At 41.6% G+C, this 25906-nt stretch overlaps 1 protein-coding gene across 4 annotated transcripts; it reads left to right on the top strand.

Moving 5' to 3' along the window:
- The first annotated feature begins 2 nt into the window (after positions 1-2).
- On the top strand, positions 3-25327 carry slc66a1 (solute carrier family 66 member 1). 4 transcript variants are annotated; one of them, XM_068017345.1, is made up of 8 exons: positions 3-25; positions 4984-5217; positions 11268-11397; positions 12244-12331; positions 14740-14891; positions 16293-16385; positions 16554-16739; positions 18831-25327. In XM_068017345.1, exons 2-8 carry the CDS (start codon positions 5057-5059, stop codon positions 18927-18929), a joined length of 909 nt encoding a protein of 302 aa, XP_067873446.1. In that variant the 5' UTR covers positions 3-25; positions 4984-5056; the 3' UTR covers positions 18930-25327. The 4 variants fall into 4 exon arrangements, with proteins under 4 accessions (XP_067873446.1, XP_067873443.1, XP_067873444.1 ...); XM_068017342.1 differs by lacking the exon at positions 3-25 and adding an exon at positions 4342-4418; XM_068017343.1 differs by lacking the exon at positions 3-25 and adding an exon at positions 4427-4621.
- Positions 25328-25906: the final 579 nt, after the last annotated feature.

Here is a 25906-nt window from a genome sequence, read left to right as displayed (position 1 = left end):
GGAAACAGCTTCATCCTGTACCAAGGTAATATCTTGTTGCCAGGGGCTTTCACGTGTAGGCCCAGCCTAGAAAATTGGGGGAAAGGGCCACCAACAGCTTGAAAAACAACTCAAGAACATTTCCTCATGCAAACCTCTAGCAAGTGAAAATAAGCAGTGACACAAAATTTGACAGGTCAACTTAGAAAAAGAGGACCAACAGCTGGTAAAATAGTGAACAGAATTCCCAAAAAGCCTACACCTCAAGAACATCCCAGATACAAGCCTACACAAGTGAAATAAGTAGTTACACAAAACTGATAACATAAGATTTCAATCTACCTAACATTCCTTTGCTTTACACCTCCTCTGGACCCATCTTTTGTTTCTTTATGGTCCAATCATCCCTTTTGCCACTCCACCCTTTCACAGCCCTTCCCTTTTGTTTAATGCAGTTCTACATTTCCTCTTCCCCTCTTTTCCACTCTACCCCTGCAGCACCCACCCCCAATCTTTTCCCAACTCTGTACTTGCTTCTAAACTGTTAAATCTCTTAACTTGTTCTGGTTCTGATGAGAGATCATTGACCTGAAAAGTTAACTCTATTTCTCTCTGCACTGAAATTACGTAACCTGTGACTTGGAGGGGAACTTGCAGGTGGTGATGTTCCAATGTGTCTGCTGTTCGTGTCCTTCTAGGTGGTAGAGGTTGTGGGTTTGCAAGTGCTGTCGAAGAAGGCTTGGCGAGTTGCTGTAGTGTATATGTATATGAACATAAGAAATAGGAGAAGTAGGCCTTTCGGCCCCTTGAGCCTACTCTGCCATTCAATAAGATCATGGCTGATCTGACTGTGGCTTTAACTTCACTTTCCTGTCGGCCCCCATAACCTTTGACTCTATTGTAGATCAAAAATCTAACTCAGCCTTGAATATATTCAATGACCCAGACTCCACTGCTCTCTGGGGAAGAGAATTCCAAAGGCTAATAACCCTCTGAGAGAAGAAATTCCTCCTCATCTCCATCTTAAAAAGGAAACCCATTATTTTGAAACTGCACCCCCTAGTTCTAGATTCCCCCATGAGGGGAAACATCTTCTCAGCATCTACCCTGTCAATCCCCCTCAGAATCTTGCATGTTTTAATAAGATTATCTTACATTCTTCTAAACTCCAATGAGTATAGGCCCAACCTTTCCTTATAAGACAATCTCTTCATCCCAGAAATTAGCCTAGTGAACTATGGTACACACTGCTGCCACTGTGCATTGGTGGTGGATGGGGTGCCGATCAAGCAGGCTGCTTTATCCTGGATGGTATCAAGCTTCTTGAGTGCTGTTGGAGCTGCACTCATCCAGGCAAGTGGAGAATATTCCATCACACTCCTGACTTGTGCTTTGCAGATGGTGGGACAGGCTTTGGGGAGTCAGGAGGTGAGTTACATTCTGCAGAACTCCCAGCCTCTGACCTGCTCTTGTAGCCACGGTATTTATATGGCTGGTCCAGTTAAGCTTCCGGTCAATGGTAACCCCCAGGATGTTGATAGTGGGAAATTCAGTGATGCTAATGCCATTGAATGTCAAGGGGAGATGGTTAGATTCTCTTTTGTTGGAGATGGTCATTGTCTGGCACTTGTGACGTGCGAATGTTTCATGCCACTTATCAGTCCAAGCATAATTATTGTCCAGGTCTTGCTGCATGTGGATCTGGACTGCTTCAGTATCTCAGGAGTCGTGAATGGTACTGAACAGAACGCAATCATCAGTGAATATTTCCACTTCTGACTTAATGACGGAAGGAAGGTCATTTGTGAAGTAGCTGAAGATGGTTGGGCCTAAGCCGCTACCCTGAGGAACTCCTGCAAAAATGTACTGGGGCTTCGATGTTTTGCCTACAACAACTACAAGCATTTTCCTTTGTACTAGATATGACTCCAATTAGTGGAGAGTGAATGTTACTATAGCTCATTTTGAGAATACACTTACCTGCTTTTGGACTGGTCCCACAGTTCCTGTGTGTTCTGGAATCAGTACCACTTAGGTTATTCCCTTCGCTCAGGCCAGAGTTACATTCCCTTCTCTCAGACTCCCAGCCTCCAGCCTCCTTACAACCTCCCAGTTTCCAGCTTCTCTTTTAGGCTCTTGGTCTCCCATTTTCTCCCCAGTCTTCTGTTCCTTTTTCTAATCCTCCTGGTCTGTTGTTCTCCTTACTTACCTTCCTGGTTTCCCATTCCCCCCTCTTTGAGGGAGAGATTGGATGCTTGACAGTTTCCCATTCCCCCCTCTTTGAGGGAGAGATTGGATGCTTGACAGTTTCTTATGATAGCTTTCAGAAATGTCCCAAATCAGTTTACACAGAAAGAATTCCATTGAAGTACAGTGACTGTGATTATGTAGAAGCTATCTGTCCCACAGATAGCAATGAGATGAATAGCCAGTTAATTTGTTTTTGGTAATGTTGATCAAGGGAGGAACTCTGTCCAGGACATCTGAAAAACTTATCTACTCTTTAAATTGGTCCATGGGTTCTTTAATGTCCATCTAAATCACCAGAACAGGTAGACAGAATCTCAGTTTAATGTCTAATTTGAAGGACTGCACCTCCAACAATACATAATTCCATTGGTACTGCACTGGCGTGACAGCCTAAGCTTATGTTTTCAAGCCCTGGATTGTGTTTGAATCCACAAGCATAAATGGAGAAGTGAGAGTACTACCAAAGAGACCTAAAGATGGGAGGCCGATATGATAGTTACCATTTACCAGCTTGCAATGATCAGGGATGGAGGCAGAGCACTGATGAAAAGTGTTTTGTGATGTACAGTGCGAAATAATTTAAATCTGTTTGCAAATTTAATTTCTGGCACAGAAATAACATGAAAATTGACTTAAAATTGACTTTGTCTTTTGTGCACTGTGTATGTATTTGAGGTGTTTTCCCCCTGAAACCCTTCTCCTCACTCACTCCCTTCAGGCTTCCCAAAACAGCATTATTGATTGGTTTCAAAATGATGGGCAGCCCATCTGAAAATTTGACTATCTGGTTTAAAACTGGGGGAAGCATACACCCAGACCTCCTAGAACAGGGTTGTCTAACATATGGCCTGCGGGCTAGGATCTGTCACACCAAAGGTTTCCATCCGGCCCGCGGATATAAACTACCAGGCCGTTCCTCGTCCTTGCCAGAGGTCCGTGACTGGTAATTTCAGAGATGAGAAATTTCTCATTGGCCTCTTCTTCCACACCGGCTTTAAAAAAAATTGCAAGTCAATTTCACAGCTGACAGGCGCTGGGAGCGGGAACAGCAGTTTCCCAATTTTGGACAGATTTGGGGTTTTCTGGTGGGCTTTTAAGAAAAAAATCAGAACCTGCCAGAAAAGTCTGGATCTGTCTGAAGTTGGGAAACTGCTGTTCACACTCCCAACACCTGTCAGCTATGAAACTGACATGCGATTTAAAAAAAAACTGACCAACCACAAAGCTACTCTGCTGAGCGTTCCCAATCTCTGCTAATGTCAGAGACAGAGAGAGAGAGGGAGGGCCGGAAAGAGGGGGTGACAGAGGGCAGACAGAGGAATGGGGAGGATACAGAGAGAAAGGGGGATCAAGAGAGAGAGGAACAGAGAATGAGGATGACACGGGGTGGGGGGCACAGGGAGAGACAAAGAGGGAAAGAGAGTGATCAAGATCACTCCTCACAGATGGACATCTATTCGGAATACTCCGCATCGCCACAAGTGTGCGGGCAAACATTGACAACTTCTGCAAACAAAAAAATGCCAGGTATCTCACTGAATCAGTGTCGAACGTAGTGACGAGAAAGTAAGTCAATAAATTAATCTTCTCATTAAAGCATCTTCACACAAATGCACATTTGTTGTTTTAATTAATAGTAAGATAAATTTTTAATGTCTTTATCTTTTCGAAATTGTCTCATTGACCCCCTATGTAAGACAATTGTAATGTGGCCCCCTACATGAAAAGGTTGGACAACCCGGCTCCAGAAGTATGTTTTCATGATTTGAATTGATGTATTTAGGCTTTCCCCTCCAAAACAGGCGAAGGAATGTTGGAAGTATGCTTGAATGTTAAAGTTCAAATCCGTTGCAACCGCTGGTTTTCACGTGTTAAAAGCCTTCCACCAGGGCATTACTGAAGTGGTAACTTTTGGCGGGGGATGTGCTGGCTTTCACTAGTATCCTCGGACCCTCTATAATAATACGAATTGAAACCCCATTTAAAGAAATAAAGCCAGCACCACAATGAATGAATCCCGCACTACCGATGAGCACATAAATGAATGACCCTGGAACTCACGCTAATTCACTCGCTCAGTGATGTCACAGACGGGGCGTTCTCGCTCGTGACCGGTGCTGTCACCTGACTTGTCATGTGACCCTGGGTTCCGTCTGGAGATGATGTCAAAGCTGACGATCGCAGGAGTGGTAAAGAACTTCTAAACTTTAAAGCGTTTCTTAACTTTATTCTGGGACCTGCTGATTTAATGGGTGGGGGGATTCTCAGTGATAGCGAGGGCTATCAGATTGTATATCCAGTTGGTTTGGCCTGCGAGAGTCTGTATTTTTTTCTCTACTAGATTGGAGGATCGAATCTCATTCAGACTCCCCTTGGGCGATTCAGAAAGCCGGTAAAATACAACGCTGATCAAATGTAATTATTACTGAACTATTATCAAAATAGCTCAGTACAAAGCCAACCCATTAACTGACAGAAAAGACAGGTCGCTGCTATGTGTAGCGACCTGAAAATCTGCATTTCCTGGATGCTGCCATCTCCTTGTTAATTCAACGCAAGTCGGGCGTTATTTAACTTTTTAGAAAGTTGGCTGACATTAAAGGGTTTGTTTGTTTTTCATTCTGTCCCTTCACCAAAGAACCGCTCACGACACAGCAGAGGCTGGACTGCTGCCAACCATGGCGTTGATGTGTTGGTTTCTTCAATGTTGCATTTGCTCTGTTTCTTGCTGACTCCGTTTCTGTTCTTCCCTAGTGTTGACCGGGCTCTTGCTGCCGAAGCTGTCTTCTAATCTAACTATAACACGACAATTATAACTGTAACCTGAATGATGGCTGAGCATTTCACGCGAAATTTTACTAACGATTGTCCGAACGGCTCCCAGTTCGTTTGGAATATTCTGCAAGAGTGCACCGAACACAACAGGGACATAGCAAGTGTTGCTCTGGGGTTATTCTCCATCGTCTTTTTCATGGTATCTGCTTTCCCGTAAGTACAATTTACTGGGCTCCTATTGCCGTTCATATTCAGTCCACCCCTAAACGTTCAGGTTCCTTCGACCACTGAAAAATATATTTATATTTGTATTTTCAATGTCACCTTCCATTCAAAATGCTCTGATCTGGTTTTGACAGGTCTCTGTCCATGAATACGAACAGAAGACCTGTGATTTTCTGCTTTTACACCTCTTGTTTGAACGTCGCCTGGGATAACATGAGATCAACCTGACAGCACATGCACATATTTTGAGCTGCTTTTTAAACTTTTTTTTTTGCCCTTCTCATCTGAAGGTGCAGACTCCTTGCTGGTTCCAATTCCGTACGTGGCAGCCTGGCGATTGAATTTAGGATCTCACTGGTCTTTATGTCTCAGCGGCTGAGCTAAACTTGCTGAGCAATCAGCCCTCATTCATGTTCTTAATTGCTGGTGTTTTCTGAAATCCACTTTTCTCCCCTTCTTTGAGTTAGCTGACTTTCACCCTAGTATCCTGAGGCCAATTGTAGACTCTTCATGTCGCTTTGGCTGAGATCTATTAACTCAGCAAAGACTGCCAATCAACCTGAGATCTTCCTTTTCTGTTTGACCTGGTACTTACTTAGAGTAATGGATTGAGATAAATGAGTATGTGTTAACATTCTACTTTTATAGGAATGTAGGAACAGGAGTAGGCCAATTCAATTAGCCTCTTGAGTCTGTTCCGCCATTCACTGAGATCATGCTGATCTGCAACTTAACTCCATATACCTGTCCCTTAATATCTTTGGTTAACAAATATCTATTAATCAGATTTAAAATTAATAATTGCCAACTTGCTGTTCGCTTAAGAGCGTTCCAAACTTCTACTGCTCTTGGTGTGTTTAAGTGTTTCCTAACTTCACTTTTGAAAGGCCTGGCTCTAAAGCTTTAGGCTATGTCCTCCTGGTTCTAGACTCCCCAGTTCTCTCTCTCTCTACCCTGTCAGTCCCCTTAATATCTCAAACTTTGACTAAATCACCTTCTACTTTTGCCATATTGTCATAAATGGTTGTGCTGTGCTGAAATGGGGATCTATTGATTGTGGTTCTACAGCACCGTGAATATATCTGACTCATTCTACACGTTTGAAGATAAAATAGAGAAATACAAATCACTGACTGAGCAGCATTGGGTAATTTAGCAAAGTCGTGACTAACCAGAATGAGGAAATAAAGTGAACTTTAACTTGCATCAATATGAATTGTAAGTCTCAGTTCACTTGTACTGCCGGTTTTCCCCATTATTTCAACCAAAAAGCCTCATTGCCGACCTGTGAATGTGTTATTTACCCTTTGAAAATCTTCTGTAACTTCCTGAAAACCCTCACTCTGGAGTGTGAGTTCCACAGTTATCAAATGATCACCAGCATCTGACCAAAGTGTTCATTTTTTCACGTGGGACCTTAGATAGTATGCATCAGACAGGGTATTCAACCCTGGGCAACATCATAATTGTGCCTGGCTCTGCTCCCCACTCAGTTGTTCGCTTGGATGGACTGGATAGCAATCAGAAGCCCTTGCTCTTTTTTTTTCTGTTTGTAAATACAGGGTTCTGAGATCACATAACTCAGTTTAAAGAACTGGAAAATGAAAAGCTGGTGTCAGTAAAAGTGACTGTGAAACTGTTGGATTGTTGTAAAGACCCAGCTGCTCATGAATGTCCTTTAGGAATCTGCTGTTGCTAGCTGGTCTGACCTGTATGACACCAGCCCTACACCAACAAGGTTGACTCTTAACAGCCCTCTGAAATGGCCTAGCAAGCCACTCAGTTGTATCAAACCTCTGCAATGGTACAAGAAGAAGGTTACCCACCTTCTCAGGCAATTAAGTATGGTTAAAAACTTAGAAAATAGGAGCAGGAGTAGGCCATTCAGCCCTTCGAGCCTGCTCCACCATTCATTATGACCGTGGCTGATCATCCAACTCAGTAACCTGTTCCTGCTTTCGCCCCATACCCTTTGATCCCTTTAGACCCTAGAGCTATATCTAACTCCTTCTTGAAAACATACAATGTTTTGGCCTCAAACTGCTTTCTGCGGTAGCAAATTCCACAGGCTCACCACTCTCTGGGTGAAGAAATTTCTCCTCATCTCAGTCCTGAAAGGTTTACCCCGTATCCTTAGACTTTGATCCCTGCTTCTGGACTCCCCCACCATCAGGAACATCCTTCCTACATCTACCCTGTCAAATCCTGTTAGAATCTCATAGGTTTCTATGAGATCCCCCCTCACTCTTCTGAACTCTAGCGAATATAATCCTAACCGACTCAATCCCTCCTCATATGTCAGTCCCACCATCCCAGGAATCAGTCTGGTAAACCTTCGCTGCACTCCCTCTATAGCAAGAACATCCTTCCTCAGATAAGGAGACCAAAACTGCACACAATATTCCAGGTGTGGCCTCTCCAAGGCCCTGTATAATTGCAGCAAGACATCCCTGCTCCTGTACTCGAATCCTTTCGCTATGAAGGCCAACATACCATTTACCATTTTTACCACGTGTTGCACCTGCATGCTTACCTTCAGCGACTGGTGTACGAGAGCACCCAGGTCTCGCTGCATATTCCCCTCTCTCAGTTTATAGCCGTTCAGATAATCTGTCTTCCTGTTTTTGCTACCAAAGTGGATAACCTCCCAATTATCCACATTATACTGCATCTGCCATGCATTAACCCACTCACTGAACTTGTCCAAATCATCCTGAAGCCTCTCTGCATCCTCCTCGCAACTCACCCTCCCACCCAGTTTTGTGTCATCTGCAAATTTGGAGATATTGCATTTAGTTCCCTCATCTAAATCATTAATATATATTGTGAATAGCTGGGGTCCTAGCACCGATCCCTGCGGTACCCCACGAGTCACTGTCTGCCATTCGGAAAAAGACCCATTTATCCCTACTCTTTGTTTCCTGTCCGCCAGCCAATTTTCTATCCATCGCAATACACTACCCCCAATCCCATGCGCTTTAATTTTACACGCTAATCTCTTATGTGGGACTTTGTCGATAGCCTTTTGAAAGTCCAAATAAACCGCATCCGCTGGCTCCCCCTCATCAACTCTACTAATTACATCCTTGAAGAATTCTAATAGATTTGTCAAGCAGGGGAGGTGGTGGCATAGTGGTATTGTCGCTGGACTAGTAACCCAGAGACCCAGGTATTGCTCTGGGGACATGGGTTCAAATCCCACCACAGCAGAAGGTGGAATTTGAATTCAATTAATAAAAAAAAAAATCTGGAATTATGGCCATAATGGTCATGAAAACCTTGTCGATTGCCCTCTGAAATGGCCTAGCAAGCCACTTAGTTGGCAGCTCACTGCCACCTTCTCAAGGGCAATTAGGGATGGGCAATAAATGCTGGCCTGCCCAGCGACGCCCACATCCCATGAATGAATTTTTAAAAAAGCATGATTTCCCTTTCGTAAATCCATGCTGACTCTGCCCCATTCTACCACAGTTCTCTGCTATAGAATCTTTGATAATGGACTCTAGAATTTTCCCCACTACTGACGTCAGGCTGACTGGTCTATAATTCCCTGCTTTCTCTCCACTTCCCTTTTTAAATAGTGGGGTTACATTAGCTACCCTCCAATCTGTAGAAACTGTTCCAGAGTCTATAGAATCTTGGAAGATGACCACCAAAGCATCGACTATTTCTAGGGCCACTTCCTTGAGTACTCTGGGATGCATACCATCAGGCCCTGGGGATTTATTGGCCTTCAATCCCATCAATTTCCCCAACACCATTTCTCTACTAATTCTGATTTCTTTCCGTTCCTCTCTCTCACTAAGCCCTGGGTTCCCCAACATTTCTGATATATTTGTGTCCTCCTTTGTGAAGACAGAACCAAAGTATGCATTTCATTGGTCAGCCATTTCTTTATTCCCCACAATAAATTCCCCTGTTTCTGACTGTAAGGGACCTACATTTGTCTTCACCAATCTTTTTCTCTTCACGTACCTATAAAAACTTTTACAGTCAGTTTTTATGTTCCCTACAAGCTTGCTCTCGTACTCTATTTTCCCCTTCTTAATCAATCTCTTGGTCCTCCTTTGCTGAATTCTAAACTGCTCCCAATCCTCAGGTCTGTTGTTTTTCCTGGCAAATTTATATGCCTCTTCCTTGGATCTAATGCTATCTCTAATTTCCCTTGTAAGCCATGGTTTGGCTACCTTTCCCATTTTACTTTTGCGCCAGACAGGAATAAACAATTGTTGCAGTTCATCCATGCGCTCTTTAAATGTTTGCCATTGCCTATCCACCGTCATCCCTTTAAGTAACGTTTTACAATCCGTCATGGCCAACTCGCGCCTCATCTTGTTAGTTTCCTTTACTAAGATTCAGGACCCTTATCTCAGGATCAACTACATCAATCTCCATCTTGATGAAGAATTCTATCATATTATGGTCTCGTCCCCAAGGGATCTCGCACCACTAGATTGTCAATTATTCCCCTCTCATTACACAATAGTTGGTTAATATTAATAAATGGTTAATAGATGCCATTTTGCCAGTGATGACCAAATTCTGAGAATTAATTTTAAAAATAAACATACTTGAGACTGAATCTGGAATCTTGTTGGTCCATATGAATCAGTACCAGGCATCCTGATCATCAGGTATCAGGAACACTTGAACATTCCGTGTACTTAATGCTGGCAGTATTTTTTTTCAAGGCTGGGATTTCTTTGCCAAGCTTGCACGATTCCTCCTCAAACCCTGGTTTACAAGCATGCTATTTGTAACCTATTGTAGTCAGTGACCTACTATATCATAGAATGACACAGCACTGCTGGAGGCTATTTGGCCCATCTTTGAAAGAGCAGTCCAATTAGTCCCACTCGCTGGCTCTTTCCTCATAGCCATGCATTTTTATTTTCCTTTTCAAGGATATATCTAATTCCATTTTTTGAAACTTGCTGTAGAATCTGCTTCCACCACCCTTTAAGGCTGTGCATTCCAGATCACAACAACTCATTGCATAAAAAATCTCTCCCTTTTGATTCTTTTGCTAAATTACCTTACATCTATGTCCTTTGGTCACTGACATTCCTGCTTCTTGAAAGAGAGCAAATAGGGAGAAACTATCAAAATCACTATAAATGGGAATTTTTTAAAGTCCACAAGTTAACTTAAAGGAGCAATTTTTTCTTTATTCCACACTCTCTCTGTGCTTTCTCTGCCTGCTAAAATGATTTCATCACTCTTTTATATAGGACTTCCTGGTTACATTTTTCCCTGCTGCATGGGACATCCTGGCCTCTTTGTGACTATGCCTTAACTGATCTCTCAAAAATTACCTGAAAAGATGAGGTTCACCATCATCTGTGCACAGAGCACTTTATTAAGAACCAACTCTCTTTAAAATCTGTTAGTGAATTCAGCAAATTCTGGCTGTATCCAGTAAAGCCCAATTTAAACAAAAAATCAAACAAAGCCATTTTGATTTTTAAAAAATCTCGTCATATTCTCCTCTTTTGTTAGGGCACGGTGGAGGAAAAATAACTTGGGAAATCTCATGCTACAACAAATATTTCCGTAGTAGTTTGGAATCAACTATTCATTGTTTTTGGTAACTTAAATTTTAAGTGTGTGATTTTATAGATAGTAGTCTAATCCCTAGTTTCTGTACCTTAGATTTGAACATTTAGATTTGCCATCTGCAGAAGCAGCACCAAAGGAGATTCGAGATTGCCCCTGTTGATAGGGAAGGATTATTCTCCATGGAGGGGAGCAAATAGTGACAAGAGGTAGCCATAGGGGAAATGATATATCTGGATGGTCTCTTGAAAATGGATAAATCCAAGTGGCATTCATTATTTCTAGATATTTCAATGTTGAAAAAAAATTAAGGTCTAAAGTGAACCAGCATATTAAAATGATCAGGGGAGCACGCTACCAGACTTCCCTCCTCTTGCCGTATCCAGAAATTAATGCCCCATTGTTGAGTCAGGGTGTCATAAGGAAGAGGTGTCTACAGTTTTCCTTTTTTAAAGGGTTTTAACTCGTTAATTTTACTTCAGGCAGTGTTACAGTTCCTGTAAGAACGGAAACATGGACCAAGCTGTATCACTTTGGTTCCTATTGGGTTGGCTGGCAGGTGACTCTTGCAATTTTCTTGGTGCTTTCCTAGCTCAGCAATTGCCAATACAGGTAAGCAGTCTTCACACCATAAAGTTGCATGATAGTGTTGTATGCAAGGAATTCTTTTGACAGCCCAGTTAGACAAGCAGTTGAAAATTGGATCAACACTGACTCCAATGTGACTTTTTCTCTAACAAACAACCTGATTCAAAGGATCTGCTTTTGATTTGGTTTTGCATTCAGCACCAATTTGTGCTGTGCATTGAGTGGAACTGTGGTAACTCCACTAAATGACCCTAGTTGAGCTGTTATTATGGGATTGTGAATCAATATCATAGGCATAACAATTAATGCACCTTGTGTAATTAAATCTCTCGTGAGCTGTTGGTTTAGGATTCCCTACAGACCCTGTAAGATTAAATTTTAAAGCACTCTATTAGTTCCAGTTGGGGTGGAAGGGGTCTGAAAGACAGAAACACAATAAAATTGCAGGAGGAGTCACTTGGATCCAATTCCATTGCATCACTGGTCACATGATGGCTCTCTGTGCCCCTTACCTTGAAGATAGCCAGCCAGATCAGTATCATTATTTGAAAAGAAAATTCTCTTTCCTGCTGACTGTTGCACAGCCCTGGGTGAAACTGAATAATAGACCAGAAGACCACACCCCCAGGGCATGGAACCTGGATCATCTTGTCAGTGTGACTCAATAACTCATTACCGGTGCTTTATGCACAGAGGCATTGGGACAGTTTTGATTCCATTTCGAACCAGACACCAGCACTACGCTAGAGTCTGACCATTACAAACTTGATTTAAAGAATATGTTTTGCTGATGATTTTTCTTTAGTGAAGAGAATTCTTTTAATTAGTTGCTGCCTGTCCTATCTCCAGTGCTGTTGCTTGCTCTTTCAGACTTACACTGCCGTGTATTATGTCGTGGTGGATCTGGTAATGGTCTCAATGTATGCTTATTACACGATGAAGAATAAGCCCAGACAATGTGAGTGACTCATGCTAACTATTGAATGGTATTGCTTGCTCCTTGAGGCCCTCTGCAAGATTCTCTCTCTGTCTCATGCTTATCTTCCAAGAAGTATGCGAAGTCTCTGACTTTTCATGTACTGCAATGGGTATAGTTGCTCACGGTTTGGGTGCAGGCACACACAATATGTGTAAACATCGAATGATACAGTGCAGAATGATACAGCCCATCAGCCCATGTATTGGTGTGATTACTGCACTTGCCATCCATTCACTGGGCATAATACTGAATTTTTGGGTTTCACAAATTAAATATCTGATATTATTTGACGCATTCTGTCCAGTGTAGAATTGGGGCTTGAATTTTGTTGGGAAGATTACTATTAATAAATTAGCTCCCTGTGCCTCTCCTGACTATTGCTGCAATACAGTTCCACAGACGCCAGCAGTGCTCGAATCGATCAAAATAACCATCCTTCCTGCATGAGCCCAGGCAAGGCCTGTTGGCAGGATATTCGATCAGCAGTGGCCGCATCATGTTGGAATCTTATCTTTCCCTCACCTGATAGCTAGGTACACCTTTCAGCAGGAGCTCGTAGATGATCAAACCAGGGAAACTTGGTTGATTTTCTTATCTTCCCCAAAAGTATGCATATCTTGTCTAATTTTCATGTCAGAGATAGATTGCACTGCTATGGAAATACCCAAGTGTACACAGTGTGTGCACTTATAAGTAGCCAAAGAGTTGAAAATGAGCTTTGTTTTTGCCTAACTTGTCAGTGTGACTCTTCAGTCCCTGCTGATTGATTATGCAGACCTATTGTGAGAATTCCTGCTTGGAGCAGTAATAGTGCCGGTGGTAGTGGGGTGTGTGTGGAGATGATGAGGGGAGAAGGAACTTTAAAAAGAGATTGGCCAGGCCATTGTTAATTGGGATGGTGAGCAGAGGTGGGGAGACCCATTGTTAATTGGCAGAAGTGGGTCAGAGAGATTGGAGGTGGGGAGGGAAGAGTAATTTGAGGTCGGTATTGAGGAAATGATGCCCTGGATGATGGTCTATTGGAAATGGATAAATCCAAATATCATTTATTTTTCTAAGCTTTTATTATCAATTTAATAAATTGGCAAGTTTCAAGTGAACCAGAATGTATCATTTCAATGTTAAAATTCAAACTTTTCCAGGAAAGCATGTTGTCAGACTCCTCTCCAAAAATGAATGCACTAATGAGTGTTGGGTTGGGTGCTGATTGAAAGAAGTTTTAACTTGGTTGCCCACATTCATGACAGTCTCTACACAGTTCAACGTAGGTGGGAATTTTAACCGCCAAAATGGGTGGTCTTGGGTCAGGTGGGATGTAAGCCAAAATCCGACCCACCCACCTGGTTTTAATGGAGGTGGGATATGGGGGCAGGCAACCAATCAACTAGCTCCCAAAAGGCGGGTTGGTTATTTAAATATTACAATGAGGCTGCATGCTTCAGATTTAATCTCCATTTTAAATTTCACCCTGGCCAGCCAGGTTTTTTGTGTCTTGTGGAAACCCACCAGCTAAAGGGAGGTGAGGACTGCTGGATCCAGCAGGTAAGTGCCTTTGAAGTACCTTTCCATTTTCCTGCATTCACCCCACCACCTCTAAGCCATGATCTCTTACTGAGCCGACCCTTCCAATCAAAAGATGAGGTACTGTTTCTCAGTATAGGAGGCCAAGGTCAATGCGAGTGCTGCTCACAATGAAGACTCCTCTATGCTGGGGAGACCAAACACAGACTGGGTGATTGCTTTGTTGAGCACCTCTGTTCAGTTCACAAGTGTGACCCTGAGCTACCGGTCATTTTTTTTCCCCCCATTTTAATGCTCCTCCCCCCTCCTACTCTGACCTCGGCATCTTACACTGTTTGAATGAAGCTCAGGGAACAGCACCTTATCTTTCATTTGGGTATTTTGCAAACTTACAATCAACGTTAAGTTTGACAATATCAGACCATGACTACTGCTCCCATTTTCCAGATGCCGGGTGACGGTCACTTACAGCTCCCCTAGACCCATCTATTTTTTTTTCTAAACTTGTCCCATTACCATCCCTTTTTTGTCTTGCAGCATCATCCCTTTTGTTATTTAATCCCTCCTGCCTTCCACCCTATCACAGACCTTCCCTTTTGTTCCTCCCCTCTCTCCTTTCCCTGCCTCTGTACTTAAATGTTAAGAGATGCAATAGTTTTTTCCAGTTCTGACGAAAACGTCATCAGTTTGAAACATTAACAGGTTCTCTCTGCACTGATGCTTCTTGGCCTGCAGTGTATTTCCAGCATTTTCTGGTTTTTATTTATATTAACCGTCACTGCTCACTTAGCAAATGTAGCAAATTACTTCTTAAAAATTGAAATGTTTCAGAAGTGTACGACATCAAAAGCTGTGGTTTCTTACAGATGGAACTACAATCAATGCAATTGTCGTGTTTGTGATGCTTGGAACGACTGTCTGCTTGGTACCAGGCAACGGCTTCGGGTCTCCAATTGAAGAAATGCCGAAGTTCACTAGGCGTTCTCTGTTGGCTGTTCCTCATTTTTCTGCTAACCAGGTCAGTTCTAACTTAACTGTCACCTTCTGCACAAAAGATATAATCTGCCCAGCAAGTTTATCTCCAGCCACACACATCCTTTAAGGCATAGAATTCCAAACCTTTTCGTCTTTGAGCTAATTAGGCGTGTCATGGAGTCTGGGCCAGCTGTGTAAAGTTTACCCATTCCTATATATTTGGCATTCTTTTATTATGGATGTATTCACCAGTGAGTCAAAACTGCTAAGAACTGCCCTTTGAAAACCTCCAGGCCCCAAAAAACATCAAACTGGACTAACCAGCAAATGAGAAATACAAAGGTGGAGTTGTCTGGGTTCCCAGTGCTGAATTGCCAGTGCTCAGGAGTTGCATGTGGCCTATGAGCAGCTGTTTGAATACCTGCTCTGGTTTAAGAACTGCAAGTTTTCAAGGGGAGGGAATTGCAGAAGTAAATTCTTAGCTAATTTGCTGGCAAGTGAGAAAATGATGGAAATACAGAGCCTTAATCCTCAAGACTTTATCAAAACCTCTCCATTTTGAACACCTCTATCTGATATCACCTTAACTTTCTCTGCCCTAATAAAAAGACACTCCCCTCCCTTTCCTTTTTCTCCAGACTTTCCTCATAACTGAAGCCTCTTATTCATAACGTAGAAACAAGAGTAGACCATTTTGCCCTTTAAGCCTGTTTGACGTTCATTGGTTGATCTGCAACCTAACTCTATATTTCTGCCTTTGCTCATATCCCTTAATACCTTTAGTTAACTAAAGTCTGTCAATCTCATTCAAAATTAACAATCAATCTAGTATCAATTGCCATTCTCGCTTATGAGTTCCAAGCCTCTACCACCTTTTTGCGTGTAGAAATATTTCCTAAGATGCTTTCATCTTAGTATATCTCTTCTGCACCCTTTCCATGGTCTTGCCAGCCTTCCTATAGCAGGCCACCCAAAATTGAATATATTTTAACTGGCTTAAATCAATGATTTCTACAGGTTTAACATTTCCTCTTTTTTCGAAAACTCCATAGCTGTAGTTCTCAAGCCTAGGATCCTATATGCTCTTATGACAGATTTCTCACCTGGGAAATAAAACATTATAAAAATTTATGCAGCTGAATTTCTATTCCCTCTCCCTCTGCTCCTCTGTTAATTCTTAAATATATACTGAGTGTATATTTCATGTGTTTATTCTTCCTTACAAGATATGTCAAATTTAACATAACCCCCAATCGGCTAGAACGCTTGATTTTAACACACTGAGCAATACCAGTGGAAACTCCACGTCCAGTCCATTCAAAATCTCAAACTTCAATTACAGGGAAAATAAAGCTCAACTGCCATTCTACAGGTGTTTGTAATATTGGTTCACTTTTTTGTATTATACTGTTTATATTTAGTCTGTAATTTTGTCGTTTTGCAGCAATTTTCTACTCAAGAAATCATCGGATTTACAATTGGCTCCTTTTCATCTGTGTTTTACTTGGCATCCAGGTTGCCTCAGCTGTGCAGAAACGTAAGTGTTTGAGGCTGTTGAGCTGGTGGTTATGCACTGTGTGGTACTGAAGCTGTATAGTGCAGCCAAAATCTAGCAAGACTCAGAGGAGTGTATTTAGGGTAAGAAATATTTCTTGTGTTACCATTTGTATTTTCTTTACTAAACTTTCTACATTTTTCTTCTCAGTTTAAAAGAAAGTCGACAGAAGGCATCTCCCCCTTTCTCTTTGCCCTGATGATTATTGGGAATCTTACATATGGCCTGAGTGTGCTGCTGAAAATCCCAAGAAAAGGACAAAGCGAGGATAACTACGTGGTGCATCATATTCCCTGGTTGATCGGCAGCTTGGGAACCATGTCACTCGATCTTATGGTATCCTTTTACTCTTTGAAGAGTCCTCTGGCTGCTTCAACTGTACTTAGTGGTCTGATGTTCTGAAATCATCATCTTGGAGGGGCTGCACTGATGGCTGCAGATAACTGCCACGCAGTGTGTAATGGCATTGTACAGTCCTGAAAGGTCCAGATTTGCGCTCTCGTTTCTGCTGTGTTGTTGGCACCAGCCAGAGTGGCTGTAGTGGTGCCACAGTGGGCCATAGTGCCTTCTGGGCTGGTGCTCATGATGTTGACTATCCAGTGACTCCTTCTGGGAACTGCATATGCATGGAAGAGGGGTGAAGGCTGGATTGAGCTTGGTTGTGATGCTTACAACAGTTGAATAACCTGATAATCTAGATTCAGACCTGAAGAATGGGCACTTGAGTGAGGGACAGGAGGGTGGCTTGCTCATTAAACCAAGCCCCAGAAAGTACCTTCTGGACAGGAGGAGAGAAAAATAAAGAGATAAAAATAGTTTGGATATGGCATAAGCAGTAAATATGTCATCTGTGCAGTCTTGACCCAGTCTCTCCACTTTGACCTTTAGCTGCATCTAGTGCAGTAAGGGAGGCAAGAGATGGTAAAATGTTTCACACTGACTCTCTACTGGGTAGTGAGTCAGTGTTTGCTGTGAAAATTCAGCTCAGCCTGGTCACTAATCCCAGTACGAATAGCAGAGATTGCAGCCTCTGTACTGTAGGCAGCTCATTCTATTGCTTTCCAAAATGCTGAGTTAGTCATTCACAGTTGGGAGAAGGAGGGAAGATTGGGCCCTTCGTATCCCATTAAAGGAAGCCTCTTGACAACCTAGAAGCAGTATTAATGGCCTCTCGGGTAACCTCCATAGAGTGGGGCCATGCCAGACTCTAATCTGGATGGTGTTCGTACCCTGTGCACCTGTCCATTTGAGGCCAAATAACAGTTATTTTACAGAGAACCCGCAATCTCTTGGAAGAGAGAGAGTGCATTTTTGTATCTTGGATTTTAACCCAAGTTTCAGATGTGTATAACTCTTCTGTAGGATGTCTGTTCCCTGTCAGTTGGTGGATCCCCTGACATTACCAGAGCAACCAAAGTCTTTCCTTTATTCTGTCGTATTTGTTGCTGTTGAAATTTTTAACTCAATATCCCGGGACAGGGGGAGGCTTTCCCCACGTGAATGTAGAGCTTCAGTCGACAATAATGCAGTCGGGAATAGGGGAAAGTTGTGGTAATTTAGGACAGCCTTGCGCACCTGTGAGCAGGTTGACTGGAGTGTAGTGTGTGGTGATGAGGGACTTTTTGCTTTGAGGTTAGTTGTTAAAGACTAAAGTTTTCTTTGGTACCCTGGTGCATTGGTTGGACTGTTACAGCGAAAACTGGGGTTGGGCTGGAATGCAGCCTGGACAGACTGGATGAAGGTGACTCCTGTGGGTTGTAAAGAAAGGAAAAACTTCTATTTATATAGTGCCTTTCTCTATCTCCGAACATCTCAAAGCGAATTACAACCACTGCAGTGCTTTTGAAGTGTAGTCACTCTTGCAATATAGGAAAGATCCAATATGAATGAATGACTTTGGCTGGTTCAGTCTTTTTTCTCGTGAACATGGACCTACAGGTCAAAATTACCCATAGTTACCTTATCGCATCTCTGGGGAATCTCGCCAAGGTTCTTCATGTACAATGAATTACTTTGAAATGCAGGGACAGTTTTGTAGGGAACCATGGCAACCATTTTGTGAATAAGATTCCACAAACAGCACTGAAAGGAATGATCACTTAACGTGTGTGTGTATTTCTTTTGATGCTGTCTGAGAGGGGAATGTTTGGCATTAAATTGGCAAGTTATGGAGTTGTCTAGATGGCTATAGTGGGCGAAGTTGAGGTGAAGGAGAGAGAATTTGTTTAAGATGTGCTGCAGCAGAGTAGAGGGAACTCTACCCTGGATCTCAGCCCTGATCTGGAGTTGCCTGGTGATGACCCTGGGTGACAAAAGTGGGAAATGTCTCATTTTCACATAACCAACATGATTTACCTCGAGCACACACACATTCATCAATAAAGCATTTTGAAAACTGTTTGCTTCTCCTTAATAAAGCCTATGCAGATTTTGTTTCAGTTTTTCAAATATCAAAAGCAGAACTCGGATGAAAGAAAACCATTAGTTCAAAGAGGACAGAGAACATTTATCAGTGAGGCAGAGTGAGAAGGAAAAAAAATGAACTTCACAATAAACGAAACCACTGCTGCCAATATCAACAGGAAAACCTGGTTTATTTTAGAAAATGCTTCAGAAGTAATACCCACCCAGGCTTTCATTGGATTTCAAAGTGTTGCTCAATCATTATTATAAAGTAATTTGGCAAATACCCAAACTTGAAATCACCAGAGAAATCTCAATCCTAAGAACTCATCGTACAAAAACCTTCTCTTCATGCATCATATTGTCATTGACGGAAGATAAACATTCGCTACACAATACCTGTCCCACTGGAAACAATCAATATACGAAAGTCACTAACAGAATTATAAGGACAGAGTTGGTATAAAAATATCTCTAATCTTCAATTCTTCGTTTAGGACTGGTGCTTTCAACTGGCTTGTCCGATCAGCTGCATTAGGAGATTTATCACTTCTGCCTATGTGTAAGGAATGCCATATTGATCCATTGGAGACCGATACTCGACCTGCTTGTATGTTGCTACCAATTAGTAATATGGACCAGTGGTACTTAGAGACTGGAAGTGTCAAATCAAATCCCTCTCATTAAGTGATGTTGCAGTCCAGGGGCTGTGACATCCAGAAATGACCAACTATTAATGTCTGTTACAACCCAGTGAAACCATAGCAACTCAGGATAACAGGTGGAGCTACCTTTTTAATGATGTGGTGGTACTCTTCTTAATGATGCAGTGGTTTTAGTCAAGTATAGTTTACATTTAGACTTTTATTGAATCGAGAATACTAAATATAAAAAGCTACTCTCTACAAAAAGCAGTTTAAATATGGAAGGGTATAGTTCCCTGATGAATGTATTGTCTAGTATGGTACTGAGCCATACCTAACAGGAAGATTTGATTCCTGTTCTGTACTGACTTAGTTACAACATCCCCTAGGATAGGGAAGAAATCAGCCACATTCCTGATCGCTATCCAGTAACCTCTGTAGAAAAATGTCTACAAACATTGGGCAAGGACATGGTCAGTCTTGGTTGTGATGCTTTCCACAGTTGAATGACCTGCCAACACTTGCTGTTTGAAGTTCATGGATAGGAAATGACCACTTGAGCAAGGTAGCAAAAAGTGCAGAACCTGTATCCTAGAAGGGAATCGATATGTATGAGAGGGAGGGAGAAATGGGAACTTAAACAATTGGGGCTTGATTTTTAGCCCCTGCTGGGATCTAAGGCAGGTGGGCGCTATAAATAGTGCTGCTGGCCTGCATGCTGGTTCCCCAGCTCAGTCCAACCCCCTGGGCCATTTTTGCAGAGGCAGGATGGGGTGGTGGGCGGAGGGCAGTGTTGGCAGGGGTACCCACCCACATGCGGTGGATAACCAATCCAATTTGTTAATGGCCACAGGGCTAATTAAATGTTCCCACAGGTGGCAGGGGCCAGTTTACCTGCTTGGAGCTGTCCTACCACTGTCTGACCCTGAGGCCACTGCTCTAGAGCAGGCTTGGAGGCCCTGCCTGCCTGTCTGGGTGCTGCAGCAGCCACAGCCCACCCAGTAGAAGGTTCCCTCTCCCCTCCCCCTGCCCCCACCCCCACCCCACAGTAATGTTCTGGCTGCAAAAGCCATTTTTAATTTAGACTTTAAAAAAAGGTTGGAGAGAGGGCTTCTTTTTGAAGCACCTTCCATTGCAGTCTGCATCTCCTTTCAAGCTGGAAGAGCCTGGAACTGCGAGAGCCCACCAGCCATCATTAATTGGACATTACGCACACTCTCTGGCCATTAATTGGCCACTACAAGGAAAATCGCAATGAGAGACTGTTTACCACACAGTGCGGCCTTCTGACCCACATTTAAGCTTAACAGGTTCGGAAGCCCACGGAAAAATCCTGTCCTTGGTGTCTATGTAAGTTACCTGTAAACACAATTCACATTTTAAAATGCATCATGTGAATTTGAATTGGAATACATTACCACGTCTTACATGACGTTTTGAGATCAAATCAGAGTCTGCTGAAATTTGTGTGGATGTGGTTAGAAAATGTCAAAGTTAACGATTCTGAAATTTGATTTAACTCATTGGGATCCCTTCACTTAATAACGGTTTCAGTATCCTTTAGGGTCAGGGAGCTGCAAAATAATGATGCCATAAGGTTTGGACTCTAATATGTTACAGATTTAGGCAGTACTCCTTTTGATTTTTCCATTCTTGCTCCTCGGAAGCTGCAAATATTCTGTCCTACAGACACTTCGTCTTCTCTGCATCCTCGCTGTGTTGAAATCGAGAGTCAGAGAATTATCTACTCTTATTCTTCCGCAGAAACTGAACTGGAAACTCTTCCCTCCTTTAGTCTTCACCTCCTCTAGTCTTCCTTTACTCCTACATTTGGACAAGCTTTTAAAACCCAAACTTAGTGTCACCTCCTTTACCTTTCCTGTCCTACTCTTTTAGAATGTTTCCTGTCTTACACCCTGGGACTTGAGCTTTTAGCTTGTTTCCTTCATTAAAAAATATTTTACATCTTATGACTATTAGCATAGTATTATCCAAAAAAAAAATGTATGCTGTCTGTATGTTGGATGAAGGTTTATCCTTGAACAGACTATGAATAACTTTGCACTTTATATGAACTTATTGTGTAGAAGCTTACTTGGATATTTCCCATTCTATCCAAGGATGCAAGAACATTTTTATTTTAAGTTGCACATTTTTTTTTAAAGTCTTCTGGTTTTTAGCCACTTTTGAAATTCCTTGCCACTAATAGTCACTTATACGTGCATTTTAAAAAAGAAATGCTATTTTCTTCCTGGTTTTGTTTGATAAGCAGCAGTCAGTTCCACTCACTGCTCCATTCCTGGGCCTGCACGACTTTCAGAAACCTCCTTTGATAACCAGTTATAAAATACATTGAAATTGAGATCTGATTGGCAAATTAATTGTTTCATTTATCCTAAAAGGAGAAAGAGATGGATTGGCAAATGACTTTTTTTTTTGCTGTTAAACTGCTAACTAGCATTGGTATAATGTTCTGCCTGCCAGTTAATTGTGAAGGTGGGAGCTGCATTCAGATGTTGGTATAAACTGACATTTAAGGCTTTACAATAAAAGCAGAATTTTTTTAAAAACCTGGATCGTCACTGTGTACTGTTCTCAGGCTGACTACCAGCTACAGTGTTTGGTCCAAATCCCTGGAGTGTCTGACTGCTGCTTTTGCAATATGAGCATATTGAAGTACAAATGGGTGCAATGTTGCCAACAAGTTTCCCCACAAATGTACTGAAATTATTTTAGACATGTGACTGATTACACTAAGATTTCTATTTTTTTTTAAATAGAAAAACCCAACCCCACTACTGGTTGGAGATCACGGGCTCACTCGCTTTCCGGGAAGTGAGGGGGCCCAGCTCGCATGAACTACTTGGAGCAAATCATTCAGAATTTCAAAAATGCTCAATTTATTTAAGATGTTCAGCTCACAGTTGACCTGAGTCAATCATCAATCCTGCCGTGGTTTCCTATCCCTTTAATACCCTTGCTTAACAAAATCTATCAATCTCGGGTTTGATATTTCAATTGACCTCATTTATTCAACCAGCCTCCATCAGCCTTTTGCGGGCAAGAAAGTTCCAGATTTCCACTGCCCTGTAATGCCTTCAATGTAAGAACTATTCCCAGGTGTTTTACGAACAGGTGTGGCTCTTGGGAGGGCTCAGTACCAAAAGCTCGATCAGAGATCGACTGTCAGGTTAACGACAGGGAGAGTCCAAACACAGGAATGAGAATTTTTTTTTTAGTAACTTAAACAGATATTCCAGTGTCAGTGGCAGAATGTTGGAGTGCTGCATCACACTGTCTTGTGAAGGAGTGTACTAGAACTATAAGCAATGCTTGATATACCATAGGCAGAGTAGATTCTGGGCTGGAAGAACTTGCTCACATTTACATAATGCAAAGGAAAACAGAAAATGCTGGACATACACCGCAGGTCTGTAAGTATCTGAAACAGGGAAGGCAGATTAGTGTTTCCGAAGAGAATCATCCCACCTTGGATGTTCACCACTTTTAGATGGTGACTGATCTGCTTTATTCCCAGCCAAATGTCAAAAGTGAGCTGAGGGACATTAGCTTTATGAATAGTCACTTCTATTTCTTAGCAGGTTTATCTGTGGTTATTCAAATTAACTGGTCAGTTTTGGACATCTGTGATTTGGAGGGAATTTTATTTTTTTGCCAGTAAATGGTGCTACAGTTTGTAAGTCAACAACTTAAAGGGTAACTGTGTTTCATGAATTCATTATACATTTGTTGCAACACATTGCACTTCCTAATCTGACTGAAAGCTGTCGGTTTGTGATTTAACGGTTTTTCTTTTAACATAATATCTATAATAGATCAATTAAGTAAATTCTTTGCATATTTAACTGGTTGCATCTTCTGACATCCATTTCTCTTGTGACTCTAATCTTGATTTCAATGATGTAAATGCTGTTTGTGTTCTGCATATGCCATGGAAACTTCCATATTTGCATGTTTCTCCGCCTCCTGCCTTTTATATTTGGATTTTGTTTCTTCCTGAATTTTTTTTAAAAATGGGAATGTCAGCAGCTGAGCAACTCAAAGATCAGACACAATATTTGCTATCAGAAAACTTTTGAGTTTAATTAGCAAAACAATTTTTGAAGGAGCAGATAAAATATTTAAATACTTACAATTATCTAATGCTAAAAGGAGCTGAGCTCTTTCATTGACCTTGGTAGCTTTTCATAGAATCATATGGCACTGCAGAAGGTTATTCAGCCCATCGTGCCTCTGCTGGCTCTTTGAAGGAGCGATCCAATTACTCCCACTCTCCTCTTCTCCCATCGCCTTGCAATGTTTTCCTTTTCCAATTCTCCTTTGAAAGTTACTATTGAATCTGTTTTCACTGTCCTTGCAATACATTCCAGATCATCATAACTTGCTGAGTATTAGTAATTCCCTTTATCTGCCATCTGGTTCTTTTTGCCAATCATAAATCTGTCTCCTCTGGTTATTGACCCTCCTAACAGTGGAAACCGAGTAGATAGTTTCACCATATCAAAACTCTTCATAATTTTGAACGCCTATTAATTTGCCCCTTCGACTTTTCTGCTCTAAGAACAATCCCACTTATCTAGTTCCTCCAAATAACTGAAGTCCCGCATCCCTAGTATCATTCAATAAATTTCCTCTGCACCTTTTTCAAGGCTTGACGTCCTTCTTTAAAGTGTGCCGCCCAGAATTGGAAACAACACTGCAGCAAAGGCCAAAATAATGATTTTTAAAAGTTTACCATAACTTCCTTCTTGTGCTCATGCATCTATTTACAAAGCCTTAGTGCCAGCCTGTTGCTGCAGAACTTGCTCAGTTGGGTGAAGGTGCAATCTAGGTCAGTGCAATCTAGGTCAGTGCAATCTAGGTCAGTGCTGTCTGTCAGTACAAAGAGAAAGGGAAACGTTTTCTACACCAATTGGGGATGATTAATCTGCACTGACTAATGGCATTGGTCTGCTTTTTCAGGTTACCTTAAATTCAGGAGGTTATTTATGCATTCTTGGCAGAAATCAATAATGTGTATTTCCAATAAAATGCTCTTATAATTTTTAATGCAATTAAAGTTATTGTATTTTTTCCTCAGTTATTGCTAAAATCTGTACAAAACATGAGTTTACAATGTTGATTTAAACAAATTCCTATGCCAGTATTTTTTTGTATAATTGATGTTAATTTGTGTTTTTGAGCAAATAATTTTTAAAGCTTTTTTTTGTGTGTTTGTCTTTTATATCACAGGAAATATTCATGACTCCTATACATTGAATTCCACAGGAAAGATTATTAGGAAGATCCAAAACTCTGCAAATGCAGGAATGGATAAGAAAGTGACTGAAAGGAGTTATGCTGAGGGAGGGAAGTACTGAGTGGGGTGTCCTAGAGCTCAATATCGGGACCATTGCTATTTCTAATTTACATCAATGACTAGGATTTAGAAACTCAATGCAAACTACCAAATTAGGAGGGGCAGTGGAATGGGAGGAGGCAGCTCAGAAATTTCTGAATGAGTTGTACGAAATATGTAAGAGAAATTGGATGGGATGAAAATAGGAAAAGGACATAAAAGGTTCGTAGCACTCAAAGTAGAAATGTCACCCAGTCTGGCTGATATGCATCCTAGATTGAGGTGGGAAGTAAGGATGGAAACAACAGAGGCTATGGCTACAATGTTCCAATCAGTGGGGAAACTTCTAGAGACCAGAAAACAGAACAAAATTAATTTTCACTCGGACAAACATGGGTTAGTTAATGACAGCCAATTTGGATTTGTTAAAAGTAAGTCATATCTGAAAAGCTTGATTGAGTTCTTTGATGAAATAAAAGAGGTTTGATGAGGATGGTGTGGTTGATGCTGTGTATATGGATTTTCAAAAGGTGTTCAGACCACACAAAAAAAAATGGATGATCTGTGCACTCTATGACTGGTGCTGAAATAGCTAAGAATAAATTTGTGAAAGACTTGGTAGACTTTACACACATCTCCAAACAGTTCAGAGCAGCAATCAACGAAACCAATAGAATATTGAACTTCTTTCTTTTGAGCCTCCTCATCTCGAGAGACTTTGGTGAGATCAATGAAAGCAATGTAGAGGGGCATCTGTTGTTCAGTGAACAACAGTGAACACAGTGAAAATAGTGGAGTATTTCATGATCAAACTGGATCTGGCCAGATTGCCCCTTGACTCGTCTGTCCAGTTCAGATCACCGAGCTAAAGAAGACATCCAAACATTGGAGGTAGTGCAGAGAAAAACCACAAGGTTAATATCTAGAGACAGGGGTCTGAGTTATAAGGGAAAACTGAAAAAACGAAGTTTAGAAACCTCAAAAAGGGGTGATTGCCAGGTGATGTGGAGTCATATAAAATTGATAAGGGAATGGAAAAGGTAAATCTACAATATTACTTTGAAATGGTGGGCTGGGGAAAGAGGGTAAAAACACAA

Source organism: Heterodontus francisci, chromosome 37 (assembly GCF_036365525.1).
Source record: "Heterodontus francisci isolate sHetFra1 chromosome 37, sHetFra1.hap1, whole genome shotgun sequence".
Classification (NCBI taxonomy): Eukaryota; Metazoa; Chordata; class Chondrichthyes; order Heterodontiformes; family Heterodontidae; genus Heterodontus; species Heterodontus francisci.
This window is presented reverse-complemented; position numbering and strand designations above follow the sequence as displayed.

Coding starts and splice junctions, on each gene's coding strand:
- slc66a1 (XM_068017345.1), top strand. CDS start 5,057: ATGATGGCTGAGCATTTCACGCGAAATTTTACTAACGATTGTCCGAAC. Junction 11,398..12,243: donor CTCAGCAATTGCCAATACAG/GTAAGCAGTCTT, acceptor TTGCTCTTTCAG/ACTTACACTGCCGTGTATTA. Junction 16,740..18,830: donor CCATGTCACTCGATCTTATG/GTATCCTTTTAC, acceptor AAGCCTATGCAG/ATTTTGTTTCAGTTTTTCAA.